The sequence below is a fragment of the Neopelma chrysocephalum genome, unplaced genomic scaffold (assembly GCF_003984885.1).
Source record: "Neopelma chrysocephalum unplaced genomic scaffold, ASM398488v2 Primary Assembly neopelma1_298, whole genome shotgun sequence".
NCBI lineage: Eukaryota > Metazoa > Chordata > Aves > Passeriformes > Pipridae > Neopelma > Neopelma chrysocephalum.
The window spans coordinates 437,338-454,048 of NW_020897960.1; the positions used below are offsets into that span (position 1 = coordinate 437,338).

The window sequence follows — 16,711 nt, forward strand, 5'->3', positions numbered from 1 at the left end:
CTAATCTATTTTGTAGAAGAAACTGCCTTTTCTTCACATAATCTTGCATGAAATAGAGCTATAAAATGGATGTGATCATAATTCAACACCTGCCCTTCAGGCACTTGAACTATATGGATATCAGAGGTTTTTCAAAAGCTGGCCAGGATAAGAGTAATTTATTTTAAAATAATATTTGAAACAGAAAGAATTGCCTCTTTAAGCTACCTTTCTGTACATATAACAAATTTGCAGGGCATTACCTAAATATATGAAGTGTTTTTTCCTGCTACACAGTACAAATCAGGAAAGTGGATTTAATTTTTAAATTAAAAATACTTCTTTTAATATTATTATTATAAATCTATTATAAATATAAATTTAATATTTTATATTAAAAATATTTAATAGTGACTACTTCAACCTGACAATGCCAGATGTTAAATGAAACTACTATTAGCATGGCCTGAGATCCAACAGCAGATGTGATGGACATCTGTTGATGAACTGCTTCAAGAGAACATAACTGAGATGGAAAGTAATCTGTAAATTATTTTACAATGGCAATTAGTCCAACACTTACTTTGGCTTTCACTTCTTACTTCATAAAAAATATTATGCTTTCCAATAAAAGGCCTCAATCTGCTGCTGAACTAGTAAAATCAGTCTAGTCTAGATCATTATAGTGATACTTGCATGATTAGGTGAACATAGAATTAGAAAACAGTATATTTAAAAAACCTTCATATAAGGATTTGGGGTCCTCTCTAAATAGCAACCTAATCCTCTCCACTCGGAGAGCAGGTATGGAGAACACATTTAATCTTGAGCTCACAGCATGGAAGTAAAATTCAAAATTTGGGATCTGATGTGAGAACAGATTTGGGGCAGATATGCAGAAAACCATCAGCATTACTTCCTTTTCTTTATTATCTTTAAACTGAGGATAATAACTCACCCATTTCTTATCTGCATTATCATTTCATTATCCCAACTGAGAAGAAAGCTCATGAGAGCCAAGTCCAAGGTCTTCTGGTGCCTGCTTATTCTGAGCTTTGATCTCTGACTATTTGCATCAGGGTCACATCTAGAGCCTCAGTCTCATTATTCTAGAGGCTGTACAGACATCAAAAAGATGGCCCTTAGCTTCAAAGAATTTATGATCTAATGAACTGGGATAAATTGCAGCAACCTCTTGGAAATGCACAGCACAATTTCAGCTGGAACCTCTGAACGTTACTGCTGAAAATCAATATAAAACATCGAACTCTATTCTTCCTCGTACACATCAAACAGCAAATACTGATATGAATAAAAAGCTATAAGCAGTATAAAATTAACAGAGTGATCTTTGATTTTGAAAATAAAAAAAAAAAAACCAAACATGTGAAAAGGTCGAACTTTCCCACCTCCCTCTCTTCAAAACCCAAAACTCAAACCCCAAACCCGCGCATGGTTTTAAAGCTTTTAAAATTAATTTGAACATTAAGAAATGTTCATTAAGAAATGAAATTTTGTTGAATGGTTTCTCATTTTGAGAAGGTACCTGATTTTAATAGTTGCAGGTCCTCAATTCCTCATAAACTGCAAGCTGAGGCACGGCCTCTAAATTCTGGCTTAGGAAGACCTACACATTCCTGACTTGGAACAGATTTTTTCAGCAGTAAACCTATTTTCATAAGTAGACAAGCTTTCCCTCCCATTTAATCTTTTAGGTCTAAGTAATGTGATTTGCTGAGTTACTTATCCCTGTTCTCCTGGCATCTGCCTCCTCAGAAGCACCAAGCAGCAATAAAAGGGAAGGTTTAGGGACCTTTCTACTCCATGGCTCAAATTATCTGTTCCTTCAAATGCAACTCTTGGTTCCACACATATAAAGATTTGATGGACATCCTTGTTTCTACATTTCCCCTATTTTTCAGTAATGCTACAGCAACACATTGAAAAAAAGAAGTAGAAAACAGTGGGAAATTACTAGATTTGATTTCCCTTAAGGGAATGAAGAAAATATTACTTATGTCAAACTATAGAGTAGGGGAAAAAAAAAAGAAGGTTTAGACACTTCCTTTTAGTGGTAAATAACAATTTTTACAATGCAAACATTTTAACAAAGCTTTACAAATTAGTTCATGGAAATATTTCTTCTTTGCTATGTTCCAAACCAGAACCAGTAGTTCCAGTATTAAATTTCACCTAAAATTCTCATGTTCAAAGTTCAAGATGTTTTTTAATATGGATCAAGGTTGGCTTTGCACTTTCTGAATCACAATAATCCAAAGGAGGCATTTCTGAGAGAAATATTCATTACAGTCCAGGATCTACAGCTGACTGGTATACATTACTATTTTATTAAAGTTAATAAAGTCAGAGACTGCAGCTGGTGGCTTGTCTGATGGTTTATTGAGGATGAATCCTCATGGAGATCAGTGTATGTGAAACTTTTCCGGAATGATGAACAGCCTGGCTGTTGGACAGATTCTCATAGTCTTGTTTTTGTTTTTAAAACTCTATACCCTTGTAGAACTTTCTGTTCAAAAAGTCGTGCCATCCTCTGATTTTCTATAAACCAGCTCTATTTCTAGTTTATTTTGGGAAAGTGTCCTAATGATTTTTTGTTAATAGTAGATGTAAGAAGGCCGTCATTCCATACACAGGGAAAGGCTGAGCAAAGACAAATACTCAGCTCCGTCAAAAATAAATATGGGAGATGAGAAAGAGTTAATTCATCTGCAGGTCTGATTCTAATTTAAAGCAAAACAACCTATAAGCAGCTGTGGGCCAGCTAGCCCACGAGCACAATAATCCAGATGTTGGAACTCCACAGCCAATTAATTCCAGTGTCAGACACGCAACTCACTCCACAGTCCAGAGGCTGAAAGGCCTCCTTACAGAAACCTCCCATTCTCAGAGCTGACAGCTCCCATGGAAATATAACTGTGCAGAGGGAAGCCTGGAGGGCATGCTAATGAGGCTAATTGGCAGCTTCAAGCAGATTTAAGAAGAGGCAGGGGAATAAATATCAGCGACAGGGAAGGAACCGAAAGGGATGTGGAGAGTTGAGTAAATCTTTGCTGACCCTGAGGTCTTTGGAGCACTTTGCACACTCTTTTTTGTTTAGTTAATTCTGTTTGGACAAACCTGTGAGTTTGAATAAGATTTTGAAGAATAAGAAAATGACATTGTTAGAGCTGTTACAAAGCTACCTGTAATTTTGAGCCTGTCTCAACAGTCTCATTGCTCAACTCTTTTGAGACAGATGCTGGGGAAGACCAGCAATGTGACCATTCAAAACTTGTTTTTAAACTTTTAGTTAACATGTTATCTTTAGATATATGTTTTAGATGCTGTGTTTGATACTGAATCTTAGAATGCTTTAGGTTGGAAAGGGCCTTTAGGATCATTGAGTGCAACTGTTAATCCAGAACTGCCACATTCACTATGAAACCATGTCCCTAAGTGCCACGTCCACATATTTATTTGAACATTTTCAGGGATGGTGGTTCCACCACTTCCCTGGGCAACCTGTTCTAATGCCTGACCACCCTTTCACAGTGAAAAATGTTCTCCTAACACCCAACTCAACATCCCCTGGCACAACTTGAGGCCTTTTCCTCTTGTCCTGTCACTTGTTCAAATAAATATGTGGATGTGGCACTTAGGGACATGCTTTTACAGTGAACATGGAAGTTCCAAAAGCAAATCTGAATACAAATGCAGCACAGCAAAAGGGCAGCTCTAATATTCAAAGACACATAGGACATTGCATCTTTCTAAAACTGAAGGTATTTCAAAGTCCAACAATGAGCTAAATCTCTTGCAGCTTTGCATTTTCAAATCCAGGTTATAGTTTTTAGTTGTTATATCTGAGTGCCAAAAAACTGATTCTAGAACATTATAACAAAAAAATTGTCTAAAGCTCTTAACTGTTAAAAATAATTTTGATAAGAGAAATGAAACTCAGACTGCTCAAAATCAGAGATAAAGAAAAAGACTGTAATTAAGCAGCCAGGGTGTTAAAGAGAATGGTTGAGAAGGCAATCTGCGTGAGAGAAAAACTCCTTGGATACAAAGGAAACCTAAAACTTGCTTGAAATAGGGAATACTCCAGGGTTGTTGTAGGTTAAAGATCAACTTCAATGCAGACTGGGGGCTCTGCCTCCATCCTGCTGCATTACAGTTTTAACATACTTCTTAATACATTACTGAGAGAGGGACTTAAAATACTTCTCAGATCCACACACTGCCATTAATTGGTATGATCTATTTTTGATTTTTTGCCATGGAATTATAGGTTCCCTCACTTACTTGCATTGCAAATGTTTCACACTGAAGTTATGTCACCCAGTAATTAGAAATTCCAAGGAAAATGGAGCTTATGAAGAGACAAGCAGAACCTAAGAGAAGACAAGAGCTCTGGAGAATAGATCAAAAGCTTCTGTTTTGTCATTCAGTTGCAGTTTATAAAGAATTGACCCACGTGACCACTATTTTTTATCTCACTTCCCTAATTAAATTAACTCTTTTTAATGTTGTTTTTTTTTTTTTACTAAAATCTACCAAAGACATTTCACTGAGAGAGGACAAGAAATGAAACATCACACATTATACTAAGCTCTCTTGCATTATTATACACAAATGGATTTTAAGGAAATAAAACTGGAATTGCTCATAAACTTCATTCATTTCTTGAAGCAGACCATATTCTGGAGAGTTATAATGATCTATAGAGCCTGAAGTTGTGCAGCTGGGTATTTTATACTGACAGAGGGCCACAGACACCTGGAAAGAGTCTATACATGTGTCAAAACCACTTGCTATTCTGCACATTTTTTCCAAACTTCGCAGTCAGTGTTCAGCTGTAAAAGATGCCTGTACTCCAACTGTGAACAAGTCACATTTTCCACAGCAATGGTAAATGGATATGAAGGATGAAACTCTAGGTGCAAATGCCTAGAGAGACACCACAAGCCTGGGAGTTCTTGCAAACTGATCCTGACGTGCTGATGTGTCAGGGCATTGTGGGCTACCCAGCCATACCCAGCATGACTTCATATCATCTTTGATTTCGTGTGCATTCATATGCAGATGAGATGGAAAACTTGTCTGCAAATATTATTCAACTTCCATTCCTGTACAGTGATCCACTGTTAAAATGAGGGCTGGGTTTGTGCTCTTAAGGCCGGACCGAGATTTGGGAGGTGCAGATTGAATTCTTGCCTCTTCACAAACTGGCTGTGCAACCTCAGGCAAAGCAGACTGACAGCTTTTCAAAAGCACTCAGTCCCCCACTGAGCTTTCTGAGGAAATCACAAAAGTTCAGACATTTTAAGGAAGCTGAAATATTCACCAGTTTCCAGTGAGACAAACGGCAACTGAAGCTGCTCACATTGAACACGTAAAATGCCGCTGTCCTGCTGCAGCTACTTGGGTGACACAATGTTTGTTGCTGTTGAAAGTTTAGATACAATTCTTCTGCATCCCAGTCATTTATTTTGTAGATCTGTAGATATAATCCTACCCTTTTCCACTCTCCCACTTTGAGCAAGATAGAACAGGCAGGTCCATTTCCCTTAAGCAGAGAAGTCTGTCGACAGTACTTGTTGCAGACTCTAAATATTTTATATTCCAACTGTGCAACTATTCATCTTTGGTATAATGAGATCCAAGTTTAATGACTGCAATGTAAAATTACAATTTTCTGCTTTCCTATCTCATTTGGGTGTTTTCACAATATCCATTTTTCTTCTGCTTGAACACTAAAGTAATTACGATCACATCCAAGACATTTTGATACTCTAATGAAAGTTAATTGGTATTAAGTTATTAATTCTAATTATAAGAAATGTAGGAAAATTATTTCTTGTAATGCCCTCTTCTATTTCATTAGTTTCTAATTTTCAGCACTTTCGTGTATTGTTTAAAATATCCTGCTATATCTAATCCCATCACAGAACTTTAGGTGTAATTATTAACTGTGTACCTTGCATCTTGGAAAAGCCATATACAATTTTCTCTTTGACATTTTTTCATTAATTATTTTCACTGACATGAAATCATGATCATTCTGCAATAAGCTGACTGGATAGAAAAAGAGAATTGCTACAGCAGCAACAAAATTTTTTAGAGGAAGTGCAGTTTATGCCATGAAAACATGGCTTTGACAATACTGTACACTAATGACAGGGATATGCAGATATTCAAAAGACATAGCTGCACCTAGAGCTCTGCTACAGTGGTTACATTTTTTTTTTTTGACCTATGAATCTTGTCCAGAAAAGTATCAGATGCCATTTTTCAGTGATAAAAAAGCATAGGGAATAAGAAATTACGCAAAGTTGAAGACCTAAATAAACTGTTTATTGTACTGAAGACTAATAGCACTAGGTCTTCTATTACAGAATCATTTTGGTTGGAAAAGACCTCCAAAATTGAGTCCAACCATTTCTAATTTTTTAATTTTTTTTTTTGGCACTGTTCATTTCACTTTAATGTTTCAAATTTAAACTATGTCGAGAATCACAAATAGGCACACGACAATATAAAAAGTTTTAAAACGGGTGTAAAGACGTCACATGTCTTGGTAAAATAAACTCCCCGGGGTTCAACATGCCCTCATGTCATGCAGAACAGCAGCTCCTCAGCCCAGTGCAAGGTCAGAGCTGCTGTGACTCCCTCTGACAGCAGCAGCCAACACAAACACGGGGCGGGCAAAGCAGAGCCGCTAATCCCCAAAAGGGAGAGCTGCGCGTGTGGAAAATTGATATAAGTCAAAAAAACAAACATGTAACTGTTAAGGGGATTACAGACACAATTACTACGAAGAGACACAGCAAACATTGCTGTTTTGTTGGAGTTTTTACCTGGAGAATCAGGGTAGTATCAGTTAGGGGATGACAACAACCAGGTCACTTTTAAGGTTATATATATATATTTAAGGTTGCAGTCAGACTCTGTTATAAAAGTCGCAATTTGATCGCTTTTGTTTTGCAGAAAGGAAGCCAGTCTCAAGTCAAGAGAACCAACTTAAAGGCAAAAGAGAACTTTTTTCCCTACAGTATGGAAAATAACACAAATATCTATTCTTAATTAAGGAACATTATAGAAAAAGTTGACAAAGAAAGTTTGGGGTTGCCTTAGCATTTACTTATGTCTCTTCTCCGGTAATATTAAAAATGCCATGCCACTACATCAAAATGAGTCTGGTTTTGGTACTATAAGGATTCTAAACTATCTTTTTGGGAAAAAAAAAAGGTGTCACCAATATGTTTTCATTTGGAGTGACATAGTTATAAAAATATGGGATCACAAACAGATGTTAAAATTCTGGCTTCAGTAAGACAAGATTTCATATCCAGAGCATACTTAAATATGTGGAGTCATTATCAATGCCTTCCACAGGACTAAGACTGGGGACATCAGTAAGATTTGAGGGAAAAAAACCCCAAAACTAACAAAACACGAAAAAATACCAAATCCAAAACAACAACAATAATAACATAAAAACAAACAAAAAACCAAACAAAACCAACCAACCAAACAAAAAAAACCAACAAAAAACCAAAACAAAAACCCACAAAAAATCCCAAACAAAAATCAAAGAAAAACAAACAAACAACAAAGACACCCAAACCCTCATCATCTTACACCACACACCAAACAATTCCAAACCCAGCAAATTTCAAAATAACAAGAATAATGAAGAGTGTTGGAAAGGAGAGAGAGAATCAAGATGCTTTTATATTTAAGAGTTTCCTTATGGGGCTCATGGCTCCTGGATTTTACTGCCATAAGGAACAGCTCTGCTCATGTGTTCTCACAAAGAGGATTATCGACATAAATCATCCTGAGGGTGTATGTTCTAAGAGATAACAAGACATTACTAATTCTGTATTAAAAAGTCCTCTCCAACCAGCAGAAAAAAAGGTCAGTTGTCTGTATCACAGGGTTCTTTTAATTTCCAGTTTGTTAGGACATTTTTTAATAACAGTCAACTTATTAACTGCGTTTTATCAACGAGCTTTCTTTAATTCCCAAAGATGTCTTAGGTATCAACAAAATCTCACTTTCCCATTAAGCTCTCCCTTGTCTGATCATCTCTGGAGATTAAGTGTCAGAGAAACGATTTTTGTGTCTTATGAAGAAAACACTTTTCCACCCACAGCAATCTGCATTCAGAAAACTCTGTAGCAGAACACAGCTCAGTTGCCCATGGACAAAGAACATCTCTGGTATTGCTTTCCATCAAATTGATTTGATTTTCTGAACGTGTCATTCTTCACTCACACAATTACCTTTCGAAATAAACCAGATAAAGTGTTGCCTTTTCCTCGCAACAAATAGAGGAGATACACGGGTAGAATGCCATAGAACTGGAAGTGGAACAATATGAACATTTGGAAAAAAAAATCAATGAGTCTTGTTCAATACTTGCTTTATGAGTACTTTCTGAGTCTTTAATCATTATTTCGCTGTGTAGTTACAAGTTATGAAATCAATGTGACATTTCAGTTAAAATCAAAGTGTTACAAAACCCAAATGAGGTACTAACAGATACGTGTTTTCCTCTTAAAATGAAAAATATTGCAAAACTTAATGAGAATGGTGCTTGAGAATTGAGGTGGAAATATCATCTAGATTTAATAATGTCTGCATACGCCAGCTAACCTCATAAAAGCTGTGCAAATTTATTCCAGGTGTCAATAAAATAAAAAGGGTATGGGTACCTCACAATCCCAGTTATAGAGCAGAGCAATTTTTCGCTTGCTTTGAATCAAATAACTGATAGTTTTAGATATTAATTTTTTACTGTGATCCAACAAAAAAAAAGGGGGGGGAGTAATTTTCTTAAAAAAACAAACAAACCAACCCTCAACTGACCAAACCAAACCCAACACATGCTATAGTGCACTGCAGATTCCTGCAAAGTGTTCTGACAGACCCTAGAGGCCGAGGAGGCCCTGTAAGGTCAGAACCCAGAATAAATAGGAGCACAATTGAAGAGGACACTTAGGCACATATCAGCCTTTTCTGGACCAGGAGTCTTCTAACCAAGTTAAGAACAGACTTCCTTTAGACAGGAATTCTCTATCCCTTTCTTCCACTCCAGAAGTTGCTAATGCTGTTGTTTCAACAGTTACAACCATCTTATCACCATTTTCTTTATTCTGATTTTTTTTTTCTCTACCTACTCACAAGACATGTTCTTCACCAAGACAAGGAGATGTGAAAGATGAAGGAGGTTTCGTTTTTTCCTCTTAAAGACCACAAATGAGCAGGCATTGTTCAGTGCATTTAAAAAAACCAACTCATAGCTTCAGCTTGCTGTTAAAACAGATGGCACAGTCACCGCAGCAAGTAATCCTCCCTCTCAAAATGTGATATAAAGCCAAGGTGTCTGGCAAGGCTACACAGTTAAATGGTAATACACCCTTTGGTCAAAAATTCAGTTTGAGGACACACAGAACAAAAACAAGTTCAAACCCTGGCAAGGAACTGAAGGAGACTCAAATTTCCACTCCAAACACCTGCTGGCTTTGTGGCAACACTGAGCAAAAGAAAATTGCAAACACAACAGCAGGGAATACTCATATAGGAACCTGACTCCTGGCCTGGCCAATATTTTAAAATACATATTAAGAAATAACATTTGTAACATTAAAAAAAATATAAAAACCTTACTGAGATTATTTTAATTAGTGGTTTTATATTAAGAAATACCGATCACAGAAGGACCTTATCCAGAACAGACCACCATGGAATCTTATTGAATTATCCTCGCAGTTTCAGCAAGTCATAGCTGATTACTCAGTTTACTCTGAGTTATGCTGATTACTGCATGTTCCCTCCTCCTTTTAGCAAACTATTTCCTAAGCTGTTATTTAGGTAAGATGCATTTCCTGTCAACGGATGTCATTAGAGAAATTGAAGCACTATTGCAGAATTATGTTGTAATTGAGATAAGAAAACATGAGTAAGACTTCTGGTTTTACTATGCAAAAATGCCATTATTATTCCACCACATTTCCCGAGTATTTGACATTTCCATATATCCAGCAGATAGGATCGTTACTCATTGCCTCTGCTATTGTTCAAAAGAAGTTTCTGCCATTAATTTTAATTTTTAAAGTACTGTAAGCATGCAGCCTGATGTTAAATTCCTTTGCATTCAAAATTTCCATCCATTTAGCATCCATTAAAAGGAAACAGCATCAAGCAGAAGAGGAACACTGATTTGCTCTCCAGAAAGCCATCACATTCAGAACAAAGATCAATTGGTCATTAAAAATAGGACACCTGCAAACCAGACATTTACTAAGTTTTCCTTCATTGTGTCATTTGGCAAATTCATGTCTTTGCAGTTTTCAAATTAAAAACAGGATAGAACGTGCTGCGTTCTGAAAGCATGAGGAGAATATAATTTCATATTTTCTTACCTTTGCATTATAGGGAATATAATGCTTTGATAAGGCTTCAGGAGTGTGCATCCATGTCTTGTCTACAGAAAAGCAAAATAAAAGAGGCACTGAATGGGTTATTCAATTGTTAATTTAACTATAATAGTATCCAGCTGGAAAATAACAACCACCCTCCTTTTACTCCAAAAAGTATGTCTGCAGTAGTTATTGGGGCTGGAGGGAGATATCTCACACTTTCCCAAACATTAGATGAAAGAACTTGGTTATTTCTCTTGGGCACCTTTTCCATTTTAAGCGACTTAATTTTCCATAAGAATTCCAACTCCTCCCCCCAAATGTATTTATTGGCCACAGGTTGGTTGCTGTTCAGTATTCAGAGCAGTATTTTCTACATCCTGCTGTGGGTTAAAGCACTGACTCTGTGGTGTGTTTCTTAAGATTTTTTTTTTATTAATTGTGTGCTTTTTTGGGATACAGGAAAAATTATCAAAGCTATAACTGACAGGAAAAAGCCCTTACAAGAAAGAGAAAGCACATCAGATTCACTGATTCACAAGTTCAGATTTTCTTTAATCTTTCCTTACATACCTTAAGTAAATTTGCTTATTTTTCTTTAATTTTCACACCACAAGACTGTGCTATCCTCTTACTTTTCCCACTGGATGTTTCATATGGTGACATGAGATTCTGTAATTATTCATCAAATACTCTTCTCTCCTCATTTGAATGCCCTTTCTGAATGTTCTACATAACTTAAGGTGGAATTCAAATGCTAGAAAAAGCTTCTTTTTATTATAAAAAAATTAGAAAAGCTTTTTTAAAAGTTCTCTCATTTGAGAGTGCTTAGGAAAAAATAAAATATGTTCCAAAATACTCGACTGCATTACCACCCACGTGAGAGATTCTGCAACACCAAGTAGTATTTTATATAGAACACACTGAATATTTAGTAGTATTTTCTAATTTGAGACTATCCTGTTTTAAATTAGCATGAATTAAAGTCACAAATCTGGAACTTTATTGACTTAAGTAACAGAGTAACAACCTAAAGCGAAGTTCTACCCTTGAATATTCACAGACAATTCCCTTTGCCTTTATTGGGAATTGCAGTTTGAGCAATTACTAACTTTTTTTGTTAGTTACACATAAGAACAACAAAATCCTTTTGCACTTCAAACCACTGAAGAGCAAAAGCTGTGGCACTTATTGACACTAAAGCAACAATGAAATATTTTAGCATATACGGAAGGAAGAAAACTGTGAAAACAAGATTTTCACCACAGTCACCCCTCTGACAGGATCAGAACTGCAAAGCTGGGGGAAATGTCTTTTCTTTAAGCAAATTTCATTCTGGATGACAGTAATGTTCAGCTCCATTACTGAAGAGTGATATTATCACTTCTTAATTAAGGAAGAATGATTTGTCCATTCAGCAGCACCCAGGAGTACGATTATGCACTGAAGTGGCTCTTCCTTTCATTTGTGGCTTGTGATTGGAATATCAGAACCAAGAACTCATTTCCCAGAGTATTTTAAGACCTGAAACCTGATCTCTATTTGAACATAATATCAAAAGCTGCTCCATTTATTTCATGCCTAGTACTGACACAAACAAGTGAACGGGCTGTAGCTTCTAAAGCAATTTTATAAGCAGACAGTGGATTAAACAGGTACCAATAAAACTAACTATTCTTTGCAAATGTTTGCTTCTTCCTTCTTCCCATCCCTGAGCGAGGCAAGTTCAAATCTGAAAAAAAATTATTAGTTTGGGAATCAAGTGTGAAATGCTGGTCTTAATTAAGCATCTGGTAATCTTTCCAGTGCTCTTACTATGTACAAAGCCTGACTTTAAATGTTTCTGTGAAATCATCAAGTTGCCCATCAAACTCCAACTGTAATGTTAGAGGGATTCCAGCTGGGAATAACACTGCCAGGCAAGTGTTACCACAGCTCTTGGCAACCCTAGTTAGGAGGAAGGTTAGGAAATATGGATGAGCACTCTCAGCTCAAAAGGAAATCAGTAACTCAGCAGGGCACCAAAAAGATGCCTGGATTCTATGATGTCTTGTGCTGTCAACTAAAACAGTGAGCCAGCAACCAGCATTTCCAAAATCCAGATGTAGATTTGCAGACACTGAGACATAAATATTAAAGTTTTCCACTGACACTAGAAGCCCATTTCCCAGAGGCGAGTAATTATTACAGACTGGTGGCACTTCTGAGAGAACTCTTAACACTAAACAAAATCAATAGAAGGCAAAATTCACGGGGGTAGCAAAGACATGCAAAAAATCAGGCTATTACAAGGAAGGTCATAACCAGCATTTCCTTCTGAATTGTAAGTTCTGATTTTGGACTTGCACCACCCTTAGCAGCTGTTTGAAATACTGCTTAAAATTAGTTTGATTTCACAGCAGTTGAGAAATACCAGACATTTTGCTTCTAATAAGCCAGAAAAACATGAAAAAAGAAATCCTATGAAACAGATACTTGTTTAAATACCTGATGTAGATGAGGCTTGTGCTTTTCATGATTCCTCACTTTCTAGCTTAATTTTTAAAGGGTTTTCACAGCTTAATGTTTAATTATTCATTCCGAAGCAAGAAACAAAATATGAAACCTTACAATGAAAATCACAGTTCATATTATTGTTTTATTAGTTACACAGCAGCAGGAGTTCTAGACACTTAACACTAAATAAAACAGTAAGCCCTAAAGAAAGGGCCAAAAACTTAGATAAAACCAAACCTGACAACCACATGCATCTAATGTTAGCAGTAGCAGGAATTGAAAAGAGACTCATGCTATCACACTGGGTGAAAATTAGTTATTTTAGATTTTGTCTGAAGCTCTTAACCTAGGTTGCCTTAGCATTTATATTAAAGTTTAAACAAGTGCCCAGTTATTTTTTGAGAATTATAAGTTTGAGCCAACCAGAGTCCATTAAAACCTAAGTAGAGCTTAGCTTGAATGAGGTATTAGAAATCCTAAGAAGTAAAAGCCTAAGTATGTGGTGGTTTTGCCAAAGATCCGGGTGCTGTGTGGCACAGGAGATGTAGAAAAGGGTCATTATTCAGATTTCAAGGGCACAGGATAAGCCACAGCCCTGCTTAAGCAGAATTAGTAATCCTGGCTGTAGTCTCCACACAACACCCCTTCACATGCATGGTGTGCTGACAGGCTTTCAGAGAGCCCCTGGAGCAGCAGCACAGCAGCCCACCTAGTTTTTAAGGGAATTTGACTTGGGTGAGGGCTTCTCAGGTTTTGACCCTGCCAGCACACACCAGTCTGCTCAGGGCAGTGGGAAAACTCCATCAAATTAACATTGGCTTTGATAGATTGAATTGTGAGGGTGGAGATAGCAGGGGGGACACTTCCACGGTCAAGAGGATTGGTGCTGCTCACAATTGAGACTTCACTCCTTTCTAACCCCCCTTGAGTCACATCAGCCCCTTTCCACTCTAAATCTGCATTTCATATCAAATGCTTGGTCATCACACGAGCAGGGAGCCCCAGGTGTGAGCAATTCCAGGAGCCTCTGGAGAGCTGGGGAAGAGGAATGTGCTGACAAATGACACACTGACAAATCACACACTGAAGTCAACAGACTTGGGGACTTCATAAAGTATCCAGCCCAACTGTGCTGCACTCAGAGGAGGGTGACATCAGGTTAGATAACAGCCCAGCTGACCATTTATCTACCAAAAAGGAAAGAGATAACAGTGCCAAGAAATTGTTCTCCCTTTGAGATTAATTTCTCTGCCTGTGACTGCCCAGAGAGATTATAGAGTGGAGTGTTCACACTGCAGTTTTAGTTAACTGCCTCCCTAAAGCCCCCTCTCATTATTAATTAATTAACATTAATTAATTAACGTTTCTAAAGCATTTATCAAAGCACAGGAGACCTAGTGGCCATTCAACATTATGAACAGAGAAAGGACACCGATGTTCACTTTTTTTCAGTGCCATGGTGAAAATACAGTAATTTCTAGAGGGTAGAAACTAAAGCCTTTATTCTTTACAGAATCAAAATCTCTTTGACATCAACAAATGTTTTTCTTGCTAACATCATGAAAGTGCCTTTTCTTCCTGTTTTACAAAACTTGCTATGGAAAAAAGATCTTGTGTGACAAATCAACCTAACAACAGTCTCCTGAAGAAGAGCTCATCCCACGAGATCAGTGTATCTGGGTATCACTGCCCCAGGGAACAAACAGCTTTTTTGCTTCAGTGTGTGTATATATGTACCTATATCTTTAATTTTTCCTAGATTATTTCTTTTTCTATGAAGAAAACCTTCACAATGGGACATAAAAGAGTTGTCACCCTTCTAAATCATTTTCTTTATCATGCACTGCAGCAGAAACAGGTGGGTTCCCACCAGCCTCACTTAAAGCTGGTCAGACAACAAGGTAGAATCTGTCTTTACTGCAGGGAAAAGATGAACTGATAGGCTAAGCTGTGAGACTTAATGCTTGATACCAGAGTTTTCATCAGAATGTAATACCTAAATACTACTAACAAACATAAATTTACCTGTATTATTGCCTAGTTCAGGTGTAGCATTTGTTCCAGCCACCTCCTAGAGGAGTGACTGAGTAAAGTCTGGGTGTCTAATAGCAGTAATTTATTAAAGTTATTACCAGGTTACTATGATTAAGCAATTGAAATTATGACTCAGATTCTTTCCTAGGCACATATAGAGAAAAATACCCATCAATATACATAGTTCAAAAACAGTTACTTTTGCTATTTCTTTTTCTTTTCTTCTTCTTTTTTTTTTTTCCCCAGACATAAAATGTTCTTTGGAGGTGTATTTATTCTTTGCCAAGACATGAGCTGTATCTCCCTAGAGCAGAGTGATCTTTGCAGAACGTTTTGCCTTTCTGTGTCCTTCTCTAACAGTATTTGGGACCTGATGAAGGGTTTTAAACAGCTGATTGCTCTAATTGCAAAACGGTACCATAGAAAGCTGGGTTGGCACAGCTGCAAAATGAAAACAAGCCTTGTATTTGCATTTCCTCCAACACTAACATTCGCTGCATAACCTACACATTTTATGCTGTATATTTTTAAGATATGGATGCTAGCATGTAGGTTTTGATAAGAAAGGAAAATAAGATGAAAATAATATGTTAGTGCAGTGATCAGCAAATCTTTGCTTTCATGCTTCTCATTTGTTGATGTGAAGAGCTTTTAACAGGTTCAGCTTCCTAAATCAAAGGGGAAAAATAAATCTGAGCTATTTAGCCTGTACCCCTTAGGTCTTCTTGCCACAAGAAGAGCTACATTGTGTCTTTGATAAAAACTTCTGGTTGAAGTTGAAAAAGAGGTTACTGGCATAACATAATTTAAGTGATTGCATTTTCACAAGTTTTACCAAGAATTATGCAGAGATCAAACCTCCAACTCCATCTTTCACTTTTGTAGTCACGAGTTCAGTGAACTATTCCAATATTACTATAAATAAATTTGGAAGAGTATCAATTACATTTGTAAAAAATGTTCAACAGGCAAGTTTTTGAAGAACTTGTGGCTGTTACAGTAAGAACATTACATAGGTACAGCAAAATAGAGGAAAACAACATAAATAATCATCTTGGTACAGTTAAGATGTAATTTTGATTTTTTTAATTGCAGAATATTGAAATAGTGTAACAAAGAAGATTAATTGGAGCTTTTTTAAAGTGCAAAGTGGAAAGAGAAGAAAGGAGTGGAGCAACCAGTCAGAACAACTACAATATGCACATCTGTAGCTTCCTCTTGCTTCTGTGACTAAGGTACATCTAAATGATTAAATTTCACACAACAGTATTTTCCTAAGTGTTCTATTTTGGATGTTCTTTGCAATTTTCCAACGCCTTTATAAGACAAATCCCTATGAAACAAGGTAGCCATTGTGATTCCTCTCAAGGTATGGTTGGTACACATCTAAATTTCTTTCACATAGAATAAGATACCTTGTCTTTAACTAGACATTCACCCCGTTATGTCACAGTGTACCTGTGTAACTCAGATATTTAGCCCGGGGCTTGAGGACATTAATTGCAATAGTCCACATGAACTCTACATCACACACAAGTAACAAGGTACATAAAGGATTTATTAGACTGTAGAGCTCAGAAGATGTGCCTGCCAAAGCACTGTGGGAATCATTTGGCATTGTGTAAATTAATCAGTGAAATTTTAATAGGGTAGAAACCACGAAGCTAAAGACTCCTTCAATGCTGTTCCCATTCCAAAGCCAGTATTTAGTGCCTTATGGTGAAGCAGCACACGTGTTCTGGAGAGGAGCTCCTTAGGTTTTGCAGAAGTAA

General features: G+C 36.8%; 1 protein-coding gene across 8 annotated transcripts in view; it reads right to left on the reverse strand.

The window, feature by feature from the left end:
* GULP1 (GULP PTB domain containing engulfment adaptor 1) overlaps positions 1–16,711 on the reverse strand; it is an 81,533-nt gene that overhangs the window by 57,610 nt on the left and 7,212 nt on the right. For all 8 annotated transcript variants that reach the window (XM_027704915.1, XM_027704916.1, XM_027704914.1 and 5 more), the window contains exon 2: positions 10,413–10,474. In XM_027704915.1, coding sequence (XP_027560716.1) covers positions 10,413–10,474 — 62 coding nt within the window. The remainder of the gene's footprint in view (positions 1–10,412; positions 10,475–16,711) is intronic.